We start from the raw sequence: 21,844 nt of genomic DNA, 5'->3' as shown, positions 1-21,844 counted from the left end.
CACCTACTAAGTAATTCTGTTGGCCTGGTACTTCATATTTTCTCCAGTGCGAATTTCGTCGCTAAAACTTCAAATTTCGTCGCCCGAAAAATTCAAAAATCCCGCTTCGCGGATAAATTCGAAAATTCAAATGTCCAAAATTCCGTTACACATTAAATAAAAATTTTAAAGCAGTTGCCTACTAAGTAATTCTGTTGGCCTGGTACTTCATATTTTCTCCAGTGCGAATTTCGTCGCTAAAACTTCAAATTTCTTCGCCCGCCAAATTCAAAAAATCCGCCTGGCGGTTAAATTCAAAAATTCAAATGCCCAATAGTCCGTTACACATCTGAAAAAACTTTTAAAGCAGTTGCTTACTAAGTAATCCTGTTGGCCTGGTACTTTATATTTTCTCCAGTGCGAATTTCGTCGCTAAAACTTCAAATTTCGTCGCCCGAAAAATTCAAAAATCCCGCTTGGCGGTTAAATTCAAAAATTCAAATGCCCAAAAGTCCGTTACACATTAAATAAAAATTTTAAAGCAGTTGCCTACTAAGTAATTCTGTTGGCCTGGTACTTCATATTTTCTCCAGTGCGAATTTCGTCGCTAAAACTTCAAATTTCTTCGCCCGCCAAATTCAAAAAATCCGCCTGGCGGTTAAATTCAAAAATTCAAATGCCCAATAGTCCGTTACACATCTGAAAAAACTTTTAAAGCAGTTGCTTACTAAGTAATCCTGTTGGCCTGGTACTTTATATTTTCTCCAGTGCGAATTTCGTCGCTAAAACTTCAAATTTCGTCGCCCGAAAAATTCAAAAATCCCGCTTGGCGGTTAAATTCAAAAATTCAAATGCCCAATAGTCCGTTACACATCTGAAAAAAAATTTTAAAGCAGTTGCCTACTAAGTAATTCTGTTGGCCTGGTACTTCATATTTTCTCCAGTGCAAATTTCGTCGCTAAAACTTCAAATTTCGTCGCCCGCCAAATTCAAAAATCCCGCTTCGCGGATAAATTCGAAAATTCAAATGCCCAAAAGTCCGTTACACATTAAATAAAAATTTTAAAGCAGTTGCCTACTAAGTAATTCTGTTGGCCTGGTACTTCATATTTTCTCCAGTGCAAATTTCGTCGCTAAAACTTCAAATTTCGTCGCCCGCCAAATTCAAAAATCCGCTTCGCGGATAAATTCGAAAATTCAAATGCCCAAAAGTCCGTTACACATTTAATAAAAATTTTAAAGCAGTTGCCTACTAAGTAATTCTGTTGGCCTGGTACTTCATATTTTCTCCAGTGCAAATTTCGTCGCTAAAACTTCAAAATTCGTCGCCCGCCAAATTCAAAAATCCCGCTTCGCGGTTAAATTCAAAAATTCAAATGCCCAATAGTCCGTTACACATCTGAAAAAAATTTTAAAGCAGTTGCCTACTAAGTAATTCTGTTGGCCTGGTACTTCATATTTTCTCCAGTGCAAATTTCGTCGCTAAAACTTCAAATTTCGTCGCACGCCAAATTCAAAAATCCCGCTTGGCGGTTAAATTCAAAAATTCAAATGCCCAAAAGTCCGTTACACATTTAATAAAAATTTTAAAGCAGTTGCCTACTAAGTAATTCTGTTGGCCTGGTACTTCATATTTTCTCCAGTGCAAATTTCGTCGCTAAAACTTCAAAATTCGTCGCCCGCCAAATTCAAAAATCCCGCTTCGCGGTTAAATTCAAAAATTCAAATGCCCAATAGTCCGTTACACATCTGAAAAAAATTTTAAAGCAGTTGCCTACTAAGTAATTCTGTTGGCCTGGTACTTCATATTTTCTCCAGTGCAAATTTCGTCGCTAAAACTTCAAATTTCGTCGCACGCCAAATTCAAAAATCCCGCTTGGCGGTTAAATTCAAAAATTCAAATGCCCAATAGTCCGTTACACATCTGAAAAAAATTTTAAAGCAGTTGCCTACTAAGTAATTCTGTTGGCCTGGTACTTCATATTTTCTCCAGTGCAAATTTCGTCGCTAAAACTTCAAATTTCGTCGCACGCCAAATTCAAAAATCCCGCTTGGCGGTTAAATTCAAAAATTCAAATGCTTAAAAGTTAACGGAGTTTTAGTCATTCAAATTTTTAAAGTTAACGGGCATTTGGAAATTTGAATTTAACAAAATTTATACCTTTCAGCACAATGAACGGAAAAGTGCTAATAACTCGACCATTTCAAGGACGATCAGGATGGTCCTTTGCCAGATTTTGGTCCTTAAGTATCCGCTTCAACTGACTCTAATTTTTCTTAGAATGTCCCGGAGATATAAGGACCTTTTCCTTTAGGGAAACATTGTAAATATCTCACATGTCTTTTGAAGGATCAGAGCGAGGACTATTTATGGCGTGAGGGGCATCTAGATAATTCTGGGGAGAGCCGAGATTTAGATGGCAGTCGATAATTTTAAGGACGTTTTGAATGTTTTTTGGCCATTTTGAAGTCCTTTTCCATACACAACTATTGACATTCGTAAGCAAGACTAAATTTAAAGTTATTTTTTGATGCATCTCGGGTTAATCTGACACTCGTAATAAAGTTGTTGTAATTTTTTATTCATAAGTACAATTTGTTGGATATATTGATTCGTTTTGCAATTTTTAATTTCGTTTAGCTTATAGTAAGGATAGATAAGTATAGATATATATATTTTTATATATATGTATGTATGTAAATTAATATATATGCACAATGGATTGAAGTAGCTATTCACTAAATTTCACATAAATAATAATAGGGGGCAGCATATACATAATTATAATATGTATATATATATTTTTGTATAATTATCACATTTCCTAATGGTTTTCTTGTTTCTATATCTCACTTAAATAAGAATAATTCACTTTAAGTTTTAATAAATGGCGTTGACATGAAGACGAATGATGATCCAAACGAGGATCAGTGACAAGGAGTTTCTCAATATTTTTCTATTTTCCCCTTTGGGACTCAAGATAGGTGGCGGTGAAAGTTAGCAAACGATGTCTTTGCTTCAGATTGCGTGATCGAACGTGAGCCGAGTTCAATTCCTCCGTGTAGTTGCCGGGGAACCAGCCGACGGCGCCATCACGTATGCGTTCACCTTGATACCAACCTGAAAATCAGAGAATCACACAAAATTTAGAAGATATTTACATTGTTATAAGTACATTATGCTATACTGACCATCTTTTAGTTTTCGTATCACATTGACCACATCTCCCGTTTCTAAATGAAGTACATCTGGCTCATCTGTCTCATAACTATACTTGGCTATGACTTGAGGGCAATCCCAGGATTCGTAAAGCTTTTCGTCTGGTGTCTCCGCCTCAGGCGGTCGCATGACCTGAAGCCAACGTTGCTGATCGGATACCGATGGGCAGGAGAGTACCTAAAAACAATTACAAGTTATCATAACATAATCCTTTACATGTAGTCGAAAATGATCGACGAACTTACTAGTTCAACGGTTTTTCTTTCATGGTTCTCCAAGAGAGTCATAAGCATTAGATTCTTTCCCGCCTGATCTTTTAAGTCTTTGGTTGGCAGCTGCGGCAGTGAGTCACTCGAGGTTAATGTCATCATGCTCCTGGGGCAATAATCATAGACAGTAAAACTAGTTTCGCCCTTGCGCTTGGTCAACACCAAGAGATCGGAGAAAAGAAACGCATAGATATTGGATTTGGTGAAACGTTTGCCAAACGTCAATTTGGCATCATCGCCACGCCACATTAAATGGGTAAGCTCTCCACGTTTGACCAGAAAACGGGGCTTGGCCCCTTGTTTGGGCACACCACACGGCGCAATGGCCAGGGCTCGAATGTGTGTGGGAAACTCCAATTGCTTGGATATCCTTTCCAATTCGTAGGCCTGCTCCCAGCGATTGGCTGCCTCATTGCATTGAGCCACAATTTTTTGTACCAACGCCAAGGTAAGTTTCCAGCTTTCGTATTCCTCCTGATTAAGGGGCGATTCCTTGCTAAACACAGCATCGATTAGCAACGGCAATCGTGTTATCCTCTGCATGGGTAGCATGAGAAAAGAATGCAAATTGAGACCACAACAATTGGGATTTGCCTCCAGCTTCTCCAGGTGCATTTGGAATGAACCACTCTTCGTCTCTTTCAGCCGTCTCAGTGTTCGATCCATTCGCCCCTGATGCTCACAAAAGGCAACGTAGACATGGAAATGTTTTTCGGCTATCTCATAAATGCAACGACTTAGACCCAAGAGCATAATGTTATTCTGCCAGCAGCATTCCAATTCGGTGAGAAGTCGTTCCGAGCATTCGTGCACAGGCACAATGTAGGAGAAGAGGGCCTTACGATCGCGTGGATTCAAAATGGAACTATCCATAAAGGCACTGTTGTTCATAAAATGACGACGCAGGAGATTCAATGATTTCAGGTAGCTTGCCTCCGATGTAATAATCTCGAATTTGGCTTCTTGCAGGCCTCGTTCGCGTGGAGTTAATGTGGCTGAAATGGAAAATCAAATTCTAATTACAACATCACTCCAAACAGAAAGAGATGGGTAGATCAGTCTTATTCAGGGAGTTTGAGGGTATGTACATATTTTAGATTTGCATACGGTTTACACTTACGCAATATGCAGGAATGTATCACTTCGGGTATTTCACTCCAAAGTGTCCTTGATGGGCCGTTTTTCGGTTCGACCAACTGCAAGGCCGATGGCCTGGGCTTAGTCAACTGAGCCTGTTCCGATTTTCGTCGTGCATTTTGGCCAATTTCCTCATAGCCATCCGTTGAGCTCTCATGCGCCTCAAGATCCCGTGTAATGGACTGTATGTAAAGCGATTTAGTTGGAATTTTTGGTAAATAGTTTGTAAATTATAAACTCACCTCCAATTTGGCTGCACTGTACATCTGATAGAGAGGCTCATTGGAGAACAAACTGTGTGGCTGCAAGTCATCACCGAGTCCGGCTTCATTGCCAGTGGATACACCGGAACTGCCGCTGGAGCTGGCCACTGAAATGCCACTGGTTTGATAAAGACCCGACTCGGCATACCAAGAACTGGCACCACCACCACCGACAACGCCATTCGTCCCATTTGGTGTGGTTGGTGAGGCTAACTCCTCGCCATGAGTGGCTCCATTGGGCGGTTGCTTAAAGACTCCACACTCGGCATACCACGAGGTGGCATGACCCATTGCGCGAGAGTCGAGAGGACTTTTCTGGAGTGAAGGCATTATTGGAGCTGTTGCTGGCATCAATGGAGGCGGCGGCGGTGGTGGATCATGTGGTCTCAGTCCTATGGTGGTGCGTCGTCTAGAGGCTTTCGCCTCCTTTTTGGCCTTTCTAGCTACAGTGGAGAACTTTTGGGCTTCCATGCTCGGCACGCTGGGCAAATCACCGGACGAGTTCTTCTCAGAGAAGCCCGAATCCAGGTTACCCGAACCGGCAGGCTCTCCTCGTTCCGGATCTTCGATATAGAACGTACTGCGAGTGGCAGTCAAAGCGGACAGCTGTTTGGTATCAAAGGTAGAGCCAACAAGACTTTTGCGTAAACGGGAACGCAAACTTTTGCCATTCTTTTGCTTCTCACGCAATAAAGTTGCTGGTTGACTGGGATTGAGATGCATTTGCTCTGTATTATCATAGATCTCCTCCGGCTCGGATTTCGTCTTCGGTTTGCAATTACTCTCCACATAGAATTGTGTCGATGGTGAGGTATTCTCGTAGAGCTTTTGTTGACTACTTTTCGGTGACTTTTTATTTGAAATGAAATCCTTGAATTTACGCACAAACTCATAGACTTGATTCTGCTGGGCGGCCGGTGGCTTGGGTAGACGATGATTACTGATATCCACACCGCTGTCATTTTGCTACAAAGATTAGACAGTTCGAAATTAACAGAAGTTCTCTTTCCAATTGGTCTCAATTACTCACATTTCTCAATCGTTGCTCCTGTTCACCCGGCTCATCGCTATCCGTTTCAAAGGAGTCATAATCATCGGAATTAATGGGCAAATGCTCGCCCAGAGCATGAGCCGATACCGAGTGCTGGTGATTATGCTTAATGCGTCGTTGGGAGGAACGCAGACCAACATTTTGATCCGAACCAGAGATTAGTTGCGTCGATTGTGAATGCCGTTTGTGACCCAAGGGCGACAACGTCTCATAATAATGATCCGAGTCATCTGAGTGTTAAAAATAAGATAGATTAGATCATATTTTTTACATTTCTTTGTTGGTTCTTTCATTTTCTTTCCCCAACGAGCAACTCTCAAATTTGTGTTGTTTACCTATAAAAGTACTGACTACCATTAACTCGTTTCCAGTGGTCTCCACATGGCTCACTCTCAACACGTTGGCAAGTTTCGGGCGCTGATTTGGACGCTGCTGCTCATAGCTACAACGTTGACTGATGGCCGCCGCCTCATTCTGATAGATGGGCTCGGGTCGATTTGGTTTCTCTATGGGCTCCTCGGGTAGAGGCTTATTCAGATATACACAACTGGTGGGGCAGGTAATGGATACCTCGCCCACGGCTCGTGGGCGTCGTTTACGTGGCAATGTCACCAATTCGGTTGAATGATTACTTAAACTGCTCGAACAGCTTAGCCGTTGGCTAGTCGTACGATTGTGTATGGACATTATAATGGGCAATCGCAATATTTATGCCTATTTCACGCATTTCCTATATGTTCATTTAAATATATATATAGTGAGCGTGCGTGTGTGTGTGTAAGAATGAACTGCATTCAATTTAAAAGACATTTGTGGCAAGTTGTTGCTGCTGACAATGATGAACTTTTGACTTTTTCTTTCACTTCTTTGCCCGTCGTATGGAAATGCAATGTCTGACGTCTTAATTGAAGACAATTAAGTGAAGAAATCCTCAACAAGTTGTTGCATTCCCCAGTTCCACCGCCCTACACCCCGCTTCTGTTTTCACTCTCTGCCTCGTTCGTCCACCCAATGGTTATGCTAATTAAACGCAAAGTTTTCAAGTGTCACAACAATTAAAGCCAGGCAATTTACAGTCATGTCGAGTCAGTAAGCTTTTGTTTGCCCTTTTTCTTTACAATTTTTATAGCAATGTGTGTTATTTTCATCAAATTATTAACAAATTTTCTCAACTTTGGCAAAAAAACTAAATTAGTTTTTTGAATTTTGAAAAGTTGTCATAGATTTACTACACAAAGTTAGTTGACAAAAGCAATGTACCCTCTCCCCTGCCAAAGAGTATAGAAAGCGAGAAAATAAACCAAAAAAGTTAAGCCGTCCGCCATACATGGCGTATGAGTGTTATAATCAAAGGCAACGCAAAATAAAAATAAATAAAATCATGGCATGCAAAATAGCGGTAATTATAATGAAATCATTCATGGTTGAATGCAAGACAACAACAACCAAATAATAACATTAAAAACAACAACAAAAACAATCAGGCTAAACAGGTAAAACAGAAAGAAAATTATTCCAACAATGAACAATTTCTAAAATAAAATAAACTAGAAAAACATAAACAAATTGGCCAACTACATATATAAGGGAATCAAAAGTAGTTACAAATCTAATATAGAAAACATATAGTCACTTCGTTTAAGACAGAAAATATAGCCCCATAGCTTTACTGTTTAATAGAAAATACAAGTTTATGGCATAGTTAGATATACTGAAGGTTGAAACGTTTGAAATTACTCCCGATAAAGGTCAATTACTAATAATCAATTAGTCGAGAGTTGTATTGAGTTTTTAGCAACAGATGTTTTCTCTTTCGCACACACACAGACACAGAAAACCCACATCTGTTATTAGAGCCGGGAACGTTTTCTTAGGTCAAGTATTTCGTGGCTAAATGTTATAAGCATTTAAATTTTTTAAAGAATGCAAAACTGTTTTTGTCAATTGTTATTGATAATGTTAAGTGGCGATTTCTGTTGACTAGATAAAACTAAATCTAAATTACAAAATGTAGCTAGAGATACAAAGATATATGTATGTATATATTACTCATACGTAGAGACAGGTATTTTTGTTTATGTGTATTTGGGGAGTCAGGCAAGCGCAGCGAATGTGAATACCAACCGGTTCGCAGAGATAATAAAACACACTAAATAACCAAGCAACTACATACATACATAGACTTTGAGCTAAACATGAATATATGTATGTATGTATATAGTTTGCATACACAAATCTATGTCTATGTTATATTATAATGAAACAATATACTTTTTTGGCGGCGACTGACCAGAGGGGAAGGGGCAGGTCCAGGGGCAGGGCGTCACCTGTTAAGCGTGGGTTGGCCCAAGTTATAAGCTTCAGTTTCAGTTCAGTTCTGTTCTGTTTTTTTTCATTCTACAGGTACTTTATCAAGGTGAAACTGGAACTGGAAGCTGACGTAGTTACACATACGGCTAAAAACTAAAGCAGTTACGCCCAATATAACAAAAACACACACAGACACACTCTTTTACCGGTTTTCTGTTTCAAAATGTTATGTCCAACTCTTTCATATATGAGCAATATACACATATATATATATATATAGCTACATTCTGCGTATATCAATTTGCAAATATATGAAAATTGTGTGTAATTTCTGCGAATATCTTCAACCATCGACTCAATGCGGAAATTGTTGCTTTTTGTGTGTGAATCGAGCCAAGTCTGAACCGCCACACGCATTGGTAATATGAACAAAGACAAGATATTTTCAAGTAAAGTGACGCAGTGGAAACATATTCAACATAGGCGTAGTCAGGATCTCTCAAGAAGGGTAAATAACTAAAATCTGCATTTACAATTGGAAAATATCTAATCAAAAGACTCTAAAAGATCAATTAAATAGATGCTAGTAGTGGATATTGAATAAGTTATGACTATTCATAAGAACTAAGCAGAGCAAACTAAGTATATAGATGGAATTTGTTTCAATATTAAGTGCCAGAGATTTACTCTTAATTACTGCAACTGAAAGATTTACTCCGGGCTGATCAGATCTCAGATCTCAGCCATGATCCATGACTCTTTGTGGTCAGAAATGCATTGAACATCGAGCAGACAGAGAGTGATGAAAGAAGTGCAAGGTTAAATGTTCAACTCAGATAACTTTGAGTGTCTAGAGTTTTGTGTTGTTTTCTTCAACGTTGGCTTCTTCTTCTTCTTCTAGATTATAAATGGCTAGCAATTAACGCCAGCAATGCAGCAACAGTTCGTTTTGTGTGATTGATTGATTAATTGATTCAACCGAAACGGTTCAAAAACGGATTGAGGCATTAAGGTTAAGTTTATTATACGAAAATGCCAAACGATGTCATTGTCTCTATACATTTTTGTTCACCCTCAAAGTCAAGTCTGCGACTGATAACTGATCCAAGTAGTTGGTTAGTGATCTTCCTACTTTATATGTATGTTTGTGTGTACACATAAATTTTCATTGTGACTTTTCCGCACAGTCTGTGAGTCAATTTAAGACAAAGACAAAGTCACGGGTTTGCTGGCAGTGGGGGCGAGATGGGGAGGAGGGGGCAGATTTTTTAGTGGAATTTTCATGACACTTTCGCTTTAGAGCGTAGAGTATTGCGTGCTCTGAACGTGCCTTGGGTAAAAGTTGAATTTTTAGTTGGGCAAAAAGAGAATTTCCATTAACTTTAGCCGGTTTGCAGGTTTTCACCTTAAACTACTAAACAAGTACAACACAATAACAACAACAACAAAAAAAACACACACACACACACACACACATAGACACACTCGAAAAAAATTGAAAGAAAAATGGAAAATCAACAATTACAACAATATTTTTTGTTTTTTTTTTTTTGTATTTTAGACGTTCAGTGAACTTTTTGTTTAGTATGCAGTGTTATTTTTTCGCAACTCTATTCATAGGATTAATTCAACATGGAAGCGCAGGCAAAATGATGAAAGATTTTTGCAATTTGTTGGTTGTTATTTTGGGTTTTTGGTTTTTGCCATAGTCATTTTGCCTAGTTTGGAATTGAAATTGGGATTCCTTCAGCAACAACGAGAGAGAAGAAAAAAAGAAACAACAAAAAAATAACAAAAACCTCTTCAAGGTTGTGTATTAAAAGAGTCTTGTTGTTGTTGCTTGGTTTTATATTTCTAGACTGGTTTTCGCTAAACAATTTCGTCATCATCATCATCCTCAGCAGCAGCGGAGCAACAGAGTCGGCGTGTGGAAAGGGCAAAGAGAAGGAGGAGGAGGCGGTTCATGACGTTGAAAACCATAAAACATGTAAAGCCAAATGCATTGCACTTTGCGCTCTTCCCCTCTCCCTCTCCCTCTCTACATCACTCTCCAAATGTCTTTTAATTTTGTATGCAGATGAAGTTCGAAGCGCTCTTCTCTTTCGTTTTTTTGTAGTTCACATACTTAAAAAACATATTTTTTATGTTTTGTTTTTAACAATTTATTATTAGTTGTTCTGCTTCTACTTTCGAGACGATGACAAAGACAAAGACAAAGACGGACGCGCGTCTGCCATTCGAGAAACAACCGCACATTAAAAACGAACGCGTTCAACTGACGCTGTTGTAAAGAGACCAATCCACATCCACCCAACTAGCTGCTGCTCTGTCTGCTGCTGCTGCTGCCGATGTCATGACCGAGGGAATGGCTCGACTTTCAGATACCTAGTAACGAGCAACGAGTTACAGACTAACGAGTAACGAGTGACAATTCCTTTATTTGCACATTCATGGGACAACTTCAGATCTCTTGCAATTAACGAGTAACGAAAAACAGACTAACATGTAGCGAGTGACGATTGAATTAAGATATATACGAGAGCTAATTTAGAAAATCCCACTAAATCTTCAGATCATCTTCTAACAAGTTTAGCATTTGAAAGACTTTACTAATTTTGATCTAAACCAAAATAGACTCTAAATAAGAGTCTTAAATATAATATAAACACTGTCAAGTTTACCTATAAAGTTCATCTATATATGGAAATTTTGGCAACTATTATAAAGGGTATCCTTTTAGTTCTCTTTAGTTATAGGGTACTTGAAATTGCGCGTCCAGTTTATGGGCATTGTTAATGTGTGCTCTCTCTGCTCTGTTGCGGCTGTGATCGACTCACTCGTTGTAGGTCGTTAGTTCGCTCATTCACTCACAACTTGTTATTGTCATTTGTGGAACCTGTTGGAAACGGTTGTGTGCGCCTAAAGCTTACCTCCATTAAGCTGTACTCTCACTCTCATTGGAGGGGGCACCTCTCGTCCCCTGCTAACCACTAATTAGCCCTTAAGCCAGGGGGGCCTTGTTAACTGCATTTTGTTTTCACATTTCGATTTACTTTTGACAGCTTGAGGCCTCATCATTTAGGGCCATTTATCAAAAAACCAAGAGATACTCAAAAAGTTTATTTGGAAATGGCCCTGACGGGGTTGGGGGGTTCCACTCTCCACCATTCACTACAATTAAACATTTACACACACATTTAACTCTGTTATGCAAGTGGAACCCAAGCTGCGCTTAAAAGCTTTACCCGAGAGCTTTGAATCTACTTTTCAAATCAAGACTCTTAACGGTCTAAATGGCTCACATAGGAAGTAAAGTGTTTGTGTGTTTTTATTTTTTCGTTACTAGTTCTGTCTGTGTCGTGTGAAACAAAGAAACAAAGAAAAAAGCTGAATAAATATTGAAAGTGTTCTACGTAAATACATTATCTTCATCTAGCAAGAATTTTTGTGTGAGAAATTCTAAAAAGATGCCTCTAGGTAGAGCGATTAGCGATTAGTTAACATATTTTTTGTCTAGACTCTAGAGAATCAAGAAAAGTCGTAACAAAATATTAAAATGTCAAATTTGATTTGATTTGGTGGGACTTTAAAGAAAAAATCGAACACAACTTTTATAAAACACTTTTCTTTCATATTTCAAATTCCCCTTTTTAAAGGCTCCAATAGTTAAGGTATAAAAGTTGTATTAAGGACTCAGTTGTCAGACAAATATAAAACAAATTTCCAAAAAGGTGTTTCTATTCAAGTGGCTAACACTTCATGGTTGAACTAAGTATACACCCATGATGAATATAATAGGTACACCCTTTAAAATTTAATTTAAATTAGCACAACTTTTTTCTATTACCTTAATCACCAAAATTTAAATGCACATTTGTTTATTGAACATTTGTGTATTGTTTACCTTAATTTGGAAATGAAAAGTTATTTTATTCAAAAGTTACAACAAAAATATGAAATTTCAGAATTTCGTGCTTGATGAAAATAATAGGTACACTTTAATTGACTAAGTCATATTTAATTTTTTTTGTTTTCAAATCACTGAAAATCTATTTTTGTTTCATTATCTGATTAATATGGAATGTATCCACCTTAATTTTACCGTTACTTTTCCCATCCGATTGGGGATACTCTTAATCAAAGCTTGGCAGGACTCTATCGAAGTCTTCTTCGACGCACTCCCACAATTGTCGGTTGTTGCCACTTTTTTCTGTTCGAGACTGATCCTATAGCTCACCCCACAAGTTATCGATGAGATTCAGATCCGGAGACTAACTGGGTCAAGAGAAAACCACTCCTAACCTAAGAAATTCGGACACTTTCGAGTCCTTGAGAGCCATTGGATCCAAAATGGACAATGATATTAATGTTTTTCCAATTAGGATATGACTACAAATGGCTAATCTATCAGTTCGTATCGCAAGAAGGGTTCCTTTGATGCGAACCAAAGATTTGATCATATAGCAAAGATTTCTTAACGACTACTTCACATGGGCAGCATCTGAAGTTCAAAAAAACCGGCCTAATATCCTTCTTAGCAACGAAACTAAAATTTATCTTTTCGGAAATGACTGTTCCTAACATTTAAGGCGCCCTATAACCAAAAACTTTGATCACCGCTACAGTGGTGCATGGTGTTAAAAATATTATAGTGTGGGGTTGTTTGTCTTGGTCAGAACACTATCCAATATTCCTAGTATCTGACATGATGGGAGCAGCTGACTATAGGGATGTCCTGGAAAATATTATGCTAGCATATTTAGAGGAAAAAAAGTCCCTGTGGTGGGTTTATCAACAGGATAACGACGTAAAACACACCTCAAAAATTTTAAAAACTTGGTTAGAGGTCAATATAGTGGTCGCTCTTACCTAGCCCACTTAGTCTCCGGATCTGAATCTCATCGATAACTTGTGGGGTGAGCTATAGGATCAGTCTCGAACAGAAAAAAGTGGCAACAACCGACAATTGTGGGAGTGCGTCGAAGAAGACTTCGATAGAGTCCTGCCAAGCTTTGATTAAGAGTATTCCCAGTCGGATGAGAAAAGTAACGGTAAAATTAAGGTGGATACATTCCATATTAATCAGATAATGAAACAAAAATAGATTTTCAGTGATTTCAAAACCAAAAAAAAAAAAAAACTTAGTCAATTAAAGTGTACCTATTATTTTCATCAAGCACGAAATTCTGAAATTTCATATTTTTTGTTGTAACTTTTGAATAAAATAATTTTTCTTTTCCAAATTATGGTAAACAATACACAAATGTTCAATAAACAAATGTGCATTTAAATTTTGGTGATTAAGGTAAAAGAAAAAAAGTTGTGCTAATTTAAAGTCAAAAAAATTAATTTTAAGGGGTGTACCTATTATATTCATCATGGGTGTATATAAGTATCAAGACTGATGTGACTTTTTTGTGTTTCATCAGTTAAAAAGGGTTAGTCAGTACTTTGACGGGTGTAACTAATTAAGAGTTGGCCCCCAAATGGAATACTTATTTGATGACACTCACCTTCAATGCAGCTAATGGCCTTCTTCTGTTGCAGTCTCTTGTCTCTTATGCGTTTGGACCAATCCGGGCTACGATTCCGATGCGGCTTAAAGCGTTGTTCCCGCACACTGAAAAACCAAACATATAATAAACAAAAAATATATATATATAATTTGTTTTTGTCTGTGAGTACTTCATGGCAATGATGATGATGATGAGCCAAACAGCAAAACAAAAATATAGACGAAACGATCAATGCCTCTATCGATCAAAAATCTGTCTGTATACACTCGAAGTTCACTTCCAACTGTCTGATGGTAGAGAAATGAGAATAAGGCAGACGGAGGGTCTGAATCTTATCGACTGATAAGTGATAGTAAAAAATTATAGGTCAGCGGTCTAATTAATTGACTGAAACGGGGTGAGTGGATGGTTGTCGGAGGGAAGTGCATTTTGATCTCTCTCGTTGTTGATAAGTTCTTTGAATGTTGCAATAGACAAAAAAAAATGTGCGGCATGACATGGGAAAAAGTTAATTGTTTCTCAGACTCAAAAAGAAGCTGATTGTGCTATTTTTTAATGACTCTTGTAATAATGATTGTAACAATCGATTGGAGGCAACTCGGCGTTATTCAATTTTCTTCATAAACTTTCATTCATTAAATTATAATTGGAGTACTTCTATGTATATGGGAAAACATTTGGAAAATGGGTTAATTCAAAGAACTAGGGCAAAGGAAAATATGTAAACTTTTGTGGTGAGCCTCGTTTGATATTTTGCTTGCACTATTATTCAGTTGGCGATACTTGAATCGTATCTAATATGATACTATGGAGGCGTCGGCTGGAGGTCCGCAGTTTGTGAAAAGGCGATAAGATAAGGACACACTCACAGTCACACACATATCACCCAAACAAAGTTATCTGCAATCTACGCAGAATTTTATATACACAAAGATCATGGGAAACGACATAATTTGTGGAATGGAGGGGAGGTTAGAAGGGATTACTGATACAAACAAATGCAATAATCGTTTTACCTCATTCGAGTCAACTTACACAATAAACTGGGATTCAGTTGCAATCATTTCCGCTGCCTCCGCTTGCCCCTCGCCCTCGCCATCGCCATCGGAGATATCAACCCAAGCATCGCTATTATCACTTGATCCGGCTATCGATGAACGCTTCTCGCTGGGTTTGCCGCTGGAATTGGAACTGGAGCTGCCGCCACTGCCCAATGATGTGCGACAACCGACACCATTGACCAATGATGATTCGTAGAGACTGTTGGTCTTGTGATCGGATGAGATGGTTAAGGTGGAACCACTGCTAGACAGCTGAATGGTATTGGTGGTAGTGCTGGTGCTGCTGCTGCTGGGATTCAATTTGCTTCGACGACAATTGGGAATGCTCTCATAGCAATTTGAGTTAATTGATATACTATCATTGGTTAGGCCACTATTTCTACGGGTCAGAACTTTGGTCTGCATCATCGACATGGACTCGTAGCAGCCCTTGATCGTATCATAGATGTTCTCATCCTCGGGATCTGGATCGGGTTTGGCCGGAGCCGGTCTTAGGATTTGAGGAGATTTGGGCAAATTTCTCTTGGGTTTGGGCAATTCGGGCAACTCGTCGCGTGTATTGCGACCTCCTTGCGTTCCCCCCATCGAGGTCTGAGAGACCTGCGAGGCTTCGGCAAATGACTCATAGCCATCGAAGGCCGAACCCGAAGTCCGTGACTCTCTGGAGCCCGCTATGGATTCATAACCCTCCAGAGATGTAGTTGTCGTCATTGTTGGTTGGGCAGTTGAGGCTGCTGCTTCCTCTACAGTCTGATAGATATCCTCGTTGAGTTCTGCCTTCTGAGAAGAGGATATTTTAAATAGGCTCGAAGCCTGTTGTGTTAGGTCAGTCTTTTGTGATTCTAGCTGAGCCAATGTGATTGGCTCGTAAATGGATTCTGTCTCCAATTGAGTCGTGGTTTGTATGCCTTCTGATGGTTGTCTTACTACGTCCTCCTCCTCCTCCTCCTTCTTGGCCTTGGCTGCCAACTTGGCCAACTGTTTCTGCTCCATAATCATCTGTTCGCCTTCAATGGCATTGACCAAGGTCACATTTACCGCTTGATTGATTAGAATTTGATTGTTCGATATTTGTTTATTGGCTGCTTGATAGATAAACGAATTATTGGGCAATATCCGTTGCTCGAAATCATCATTGGCAGCCAATAGAAGTTCCGGTTTCGTTTGCGTTTCCGTTGTTCCGTTATTATCATTGCTCGGCAGGCTTAATACTTTTAATTTCTGATCCAAAACCTCCAAGGCATCCAGAATCTTGGAGTCTGCCTCAACGCATGGCGAAATTCTAGACTGCGAAGCACTATCATCCGGTAATGTGAGATGATTCGATGACTGCTGCACCTTTTCCTCGGTGACCTTCAAATGCAAAGGCGATGTCGCTTTAGTTGGTGATTTTCTGCCCTTTTGGAAAGTGAAACGCAATTTTTCATAGATTGTAGCATATTTGTGTTTACGTTGCCTTTGCCTTTCCACCTCTTCCACATTTTCCGCCTCGTCTTGCTGCTGCTGCTGCTGCAGCTCCACCACAGCGAATTCATCATCACTATTTTTATCTTGGCTAATTTTATTATCCAACTGATTCAGATTTTGTGACTCAGTTGCATTTGTTGGTTTTGTGACCACAATTTCTTTATCCACGTTTGGATGTTCATTATTGGTTTCTATTTGAATCTTTGGCTCTTCATTGAGCACCTCCAACGCTTGCAATTTGGAACTTCTCTTGGCTTTATTCTGTCCCGACCTGGCCAAGAGCTCCTGATGCCTTCGCAACAATTGTTGAGATTTTAAAGGCACCGCGGGCTTCTCAAGTTTCTCAAACTTCTTGATATTCCTCTGCACTGTTCCATTCTGTTCAGTTGTGGGGGCGGTCGTCGTCTTTTCGACTATCTTGTAGACATGGCTACCTCTGGCCAGCCATACGCCATTGTTACGTTTCACCTGCTCGAGGACACGTGCATCTTTTTGGATGATCTCATTGAATTGTTGGGTCAATTTGGCCACCATGCTGTTGCCACTTCTACTGAGTGTTTCGTGTCCCATTGCCAGTCCTTGTCCGGCTCCTGACAGCCCTTGGCTCGCACTGGCAATGCTGCTGCTGTTGCTGATGCTGCTTAGATTGCTGCTCATTCGTCGTGGTGTATGATGTTGATGATAAGATTTACCTGCATGCGTCTTAAAACTGTATTTACGTCGTGTAATCGCTCTGCCCCCGCCACCGGATGACGTCAGAGTCGAATGATTGGCAGACGAAGTGGACGTTGAATTGGTACGCAGCGATTCACTACTGCCGCCGCTTTGGGCGCTTGTCGCGCTCAGACTGAGAGCTGCAGCCATGTCGGGCGAAATTTGTGTACAATTCTCATTCTTGTTATCTGATTTCGTTGCTGATAAGCATTTGCTGATGGTGTTGGTGTTGCTGTTGGTGCTCTCCTCTTCCATTTTGCACTCTCCCTTTTTGGGCCATTTCTCTTTGGCTACTGCAATCATTGTTTCATCTAGTGAGCAGTTGGCACGTTTCAATTTGCTATGCATTTTGGCCTGTTCGGCGTTTTTGTATTTATAGAAATTATCCTTTTCCCGTTGTTGTAGCAGTTGTAATTGTTCTATACTTGCAACCGATCGCTTATGTTGTTGTTGTTGTTGTTGTTGCTGCTGTTGCAAATTATGCAAGCTAGCCGAGCGTTTGGCTAACGTCTTCTCCGGTGTCAAGGGCCAATCGCGAGCGTTATTGAAGGCATTAACCAAACAGCTAACCGACTTATTTAACTTTTTCAATGTGCCCAGCGAGGACGATCCTGCCTGTTGGTCCTGCAGTTGATGCTGCTGCTGCTGATGATGATGATGATGATCCTCGCTGGCACTGTGTATACGTTTGCTCCAAAGTAAACGCAAAGTTTGCACGCCACGAAAATCACGAAATGCACGAGTCTCACAATTGCAATTGTTATCGTTATTTGAATTTGGATTCGGACTATTATTGTTATTCACACTATCGTGGCTAGCACTCGAACTTTTCTTTAACCAATTGAGTATAGTCTTGTCTTTACGCGGCGATAGATTGCCATTGCAACTGGCTGAAGCCGCAGCCGGAGCCGAGGGTGACATGGCCATGGCAACTGGAGCAAACATTGATGGAAGGCCAATCAAAGTGATGATGCTGATGCAGATGCAGATGCTCCTCCTGCTGACTCTGATCGGGTTCCGTTTTATGGCCAGCTGTTGGCCAATTTACAAGAATTGAATATTTGCCTCCAGGCCTGCAAAAACAAAAAAAGAGAAGAGAAAGCTTTTAATAAAAAAAAAAATCTAGGAGAAGGCACATTTTAAGTTTTTTTTTTGTTTTTTTAGTGATGCATAAATTAAGTTGCCTCAATTATCAGGTACAGGTACACGTTTATTCAAGGCGTGGCCATAACCATGGCCAACACGACAATTCTCTTAACACAGAGTGAAAACACATCAATATCGTCTTCAACACGATTTCTTCTTTTTTCTCTTTCATTTTAGTTCAAAATTTATATAACGAAACTTAATCTTAGCTTTGATAAGCATAGAACTCGAGTAATTCTAGGGAAATTCACTGTATTTACTTTTAGATAAGACACATAAAAATCTATACAAATTATATATATATTTTAAGGGAAAGTCCCTAATCTTATAATTGAATTTGCTCGAGAGGAAAGAACAATGCAAAAATAAGGGAAACTGAAGGGAGTAGAGATAATGCGCCAGTCGGTGTGGACAAAGAGTCATTCATTCTTTTTGTTAATGCTTATTTGTTAATAAGTGTGGTTAAGAGATCACACACACACACACACACACACAAATGTATGCCAGGAACATACTCTTTCTGAGCCAAACAGGAAATTTATTTATATATTTATCAGTTTTGGCATACTTTCTCTAGTTAGTCGGAATTAAGAACCAATGCTAAATCTTTTTATGGAAATTTTGCGATGATTTCATTTCAAATTGAATTGAAAATCAATAATTTACTGAAAGCAATTCTATTGGAATAATCGGCAATGATAATGATTCTCTGATTTTTATGACGGACTTCTTCTGTTTGCCAATTGCACTCTTCTTGCGTCAAATTTTTGTGTCAACGCTACGTATACGTAATCGTTCAGCTTTTAATATCAATTTCATCAAAGCTTAATTTTACTTAATAATTGTAATGTTGCGGTGGTTGCTGCTGCAGCTGCTGGCACCCCGCCATCTCCACCCACTTGTTGCCTCGGTGTTCATGCCAAGTCAAGCCATGCTCAGCATATGAACCACATTGCGTATGCTTGATATGTTATGACTATTGTCTATTTGGTTGCCTCTGCCACTATGCGATGCCTCTAGCTTATCGCCTACGATCGATGTTTGGATTCGAATGGGTTGCGGCAACACAACCCCACGTTGTTCCTTCCCCTCCCCTCACCTCCCATTCCCCCTAGCCACTTTTGTCACGTTTTTTGTCACACACACAAATACCAATTATAATGAGCGATTACATAAAAAACAATTTCTTTCGCATACATAAAGACAGACACTCACAGGTAAATGGATATATATTAATATATATATATATATATAAGCAGAGAGAGAGAAAGAGGAAGAGAGAGAGAGAGATATATACATATGTATATCGTACTTGTATGTGGTTTTTTTTTAAGCCGCTTTTGCCAAGTGGCAGCTTCTTCTAGGCAAAAAAAAAAAACCTTTGTGTGGTTTGTCTTCGAACGCGTTAAGAATAACAAAACGTTAATAATAATAATTTTTTGTCGCCTATCTTCCTCTCTCCCCCGCCCCTCCTCTCAACGTCTTTATCATTTTTTCTTTTTTTTTTTTTTTGTATTGTATTTTGGCATTGCAAAAAAAGAAGTAAAAATTATTATTATACAAGTTTTTTTTTTAACCATAGCACAAACCGCGCATCGAGCAATGTAAATAAAAAGCGACCAAATTGTTTGATTACGCAACTATCTTATAGGCCAACGACTACAACAAAAACGACTACAGCAACAACTAGTGGAAAATTGGTAATACTAAAAATCAAATGTTTATTTGAATTTTGAGCGACAAACTCGATGTGAAATTGAAGCTTATCAAGGAAATGCTTTCCAAATTTATTTTGCTTCCTCTTTGAGGAAGATTTATCGATTTTCTATATACTTCTATATCCTTAGAAAAAGATACGCTCGGGCGTCATTTACAGTAAATTCAGTCCTGTTCTCAAGGACCAATTAACATTTCAAGGTCAAAGAAACAAGGCGAAATATAATTTACAGTCTTTCCAGGGAAACATTTGAATTTGTTTGATAAGAAGATACAAATTTCCAGACAAAAACATAATAGTTTGTTAGACGCAGGTCTAAATAGAGGTTATCATAGCCAGCAGGCAAGAATTAATTAGACTCTTCCAAGATGCAGCTATAAATTTGAGCAATGTCCAATCGAGTTTCGAAGCAGTTGTCATTCGGTATGGATATGATAATTCCAATGCCTTCTATATTTAAGGTCAGAAGTGACTACAATCACTCAGCAGCAGCAGCAGCAGCTCTCTGTCTCAGCCTCAGTTTCAGCTCATTGACGGCGGTCAACAACATTTTGGCCTGGCCCATAAAAATGCTTAGCATATTAAATATACGAAAATATAAAACTGGAAACCAAAAACCGAAAAGGAAAATGTAAACAATTGAAATATATAGACAAATGAATAATAAATAAATAAAAGTGAGAAAAACAAAAAACAAAACGAAAAGAAGAAGAAGAAAAATGAAATCAGCATAAAGAAAACGAAAAAAAAAAAGAAAGAAAAGAGGCTAAGCTCTGAGGCTTATAAAAATATAAAAAGATATGCAGCAGCCCCCAGACCCCAAGCAGCTGCACCTGCCATACGAAATTTTCTATATAAATATATCTTTTCTTGATGTATGCAAGTGACTGACTTTTCAAAACGGATGCAACGGAGACAACAAAACAACAAAAACATAATCTGTCCCAAGTGTAAGAGTGAGAGGGAAAGAGAAAGACGAAGAGATTTTTCCACATTGTTGTATGAACTTATTGACAGATTTAGTTTAAAGTGAAAGTGACACGAAATGGGGGGAATAGGTGAAAAGGTTGCGGAGGTTTTCGATAATGCCAGATCGAAGAAAGAGAATTAACGATTAGACACGCAGAAATACTAGAAATAATCTGCTTTTGAATAGCCACTAAAAGGTTATGGAGAGGGGCCCATGGAGAATGCGGAAATGAATGGATCGGATCGTGGGGCAAGAGTAAACAGAACGAAATTTCTATACCCTTTAATGTCTAAATGTATCATTAACTTGGACTTAGAGAAAAATCTGCATTAAATGGCCAATCAGAACTTTTGGAACTATTCATCCAGGTGAAGACACATTGAATTGACGACAAAGTAGATATACCCAACCTTTGCCTAGGGTAAATTAAATAATCTGACTGTAGAAATATTTTAATTTCAAGAAATTAACAAAATCAAAAGAAAATTTATTGCCATTTGGCCAACAACAACAATAATAACAACGACAACAACAATAAAGCCCATTAGAAATGTGAAAGTTAATTTGAACTTTTCCTTTTTTTTTGCTTCTTTCATTTCTTTCTGTGTTTTTATTTTTTTCGAGTGTTGTTTTTTTTTTTTATCATCTTTTTCCTCTGTCTTCTGTCTTAACTTCAAAAGCTAATGAACTGTCTTAGAGGTTTAAGAGATTTCAAGTTTAGGAATGTTACGGGAAGTCACATTTTAACCGGGGAAAAGTACATTTTAATTTTTTTATCACCTTTAGAGCGCGAGTTTACATCATTTTTTTGGTTTTAGTTTGAGGACCTTCGACTGACTGCCGCGTGAGTGTTTTTTTCCGCACCTTTTCCGTTTTGTTTGGTTTGTGTTTTGTTTTTTGTGGGTTTCCCAGGCAACCATCAGCAACCTGCTCGCCTGCGGCTTTAGACCAACTAAACGACAGGTCTAGCCATGGCAATAATAGGAAATTTGTTTAGTTAGTGCCAACCCTTAGCACAAGGCTA

General features: G+C 38.8%; 1 protein-coding gene across 3 annotated transcripts; it reads right to left on the bottom strand.

The window, feature by feature from the left end:
- Positions 1-2,781: 2,781 nt before the first annotated feature.
- Exn (Ephexin) lies at positions 2,782-21,742 on the bottom strand. 3 transcript variants are annotated; one of them, XM_068292399.1, is made up of 9 exons: positions 21,601-21,742; positions 14,781-18,060; positions 13,743-13,849; positions 5,899-6,149; positions 4,848-5,834; positions 4,589-4,787; positions 3,445-4,463; positions 3,172-3,376; positions 2,782-3,100 (listed from the first exon to the last, which is right to left on the bottom strand). In XM_068292399.1, exons 2-9 carry the CDS (start codon positions 17,930-17,932, stop codon positions 2,937-2,939), a joined length of 6,084 nt encoding a protein of 2,027 aa, XP_068148500.1. In that variant the 5' UTR covers positions 17,933-18,060; positions 21,601-21,742; the 3' UTR covers positions 2,782-2,936. The 3 variants fall into 3 exon arrangements, with proteins under 3 accessions (XP_068148500.1, XP_068148501.1, XP_068148502.1); XM_068292400.1 differs by lacking the exons at positions 13,743-13,849; positions 14,781-18,060; positions 21,601-21,742 and adding exons at positions 6,255-6,649; positions 10,355-10,493; XM_068292401.1 differs by lacking the exons at positions 13,743-13,849; positions 14,781-18,060; positions 21,601-21,742 and adding an exon at positions 6,255-6,669.
- Positions 21,743-21,844: the final 102 nt, after the last annotated feature.

Source organism: Drosophila tropicalis, unplaced genomic scaffold (genome assembly GCF_018151085.1).
Source record: "Drosophila tropicalis isolate 14030-0801.00 unplaced genomic scaffold, ASM1815108v1 contig_694, whole genome shotgun sequence".
Classification (NCBI taxonomy): domain Eukaryota; kingdom Metazoa; phylum Arthropoda; class Insecta; order Diptera; family Drosophilidae; genus Drosophila; species Drosophila tropicalis.
The sequence above is the reverse complement of the archived record's forward strand: the minus strand, read 5'-3'. Positions and strand labels throughout refer to the sequence as shown.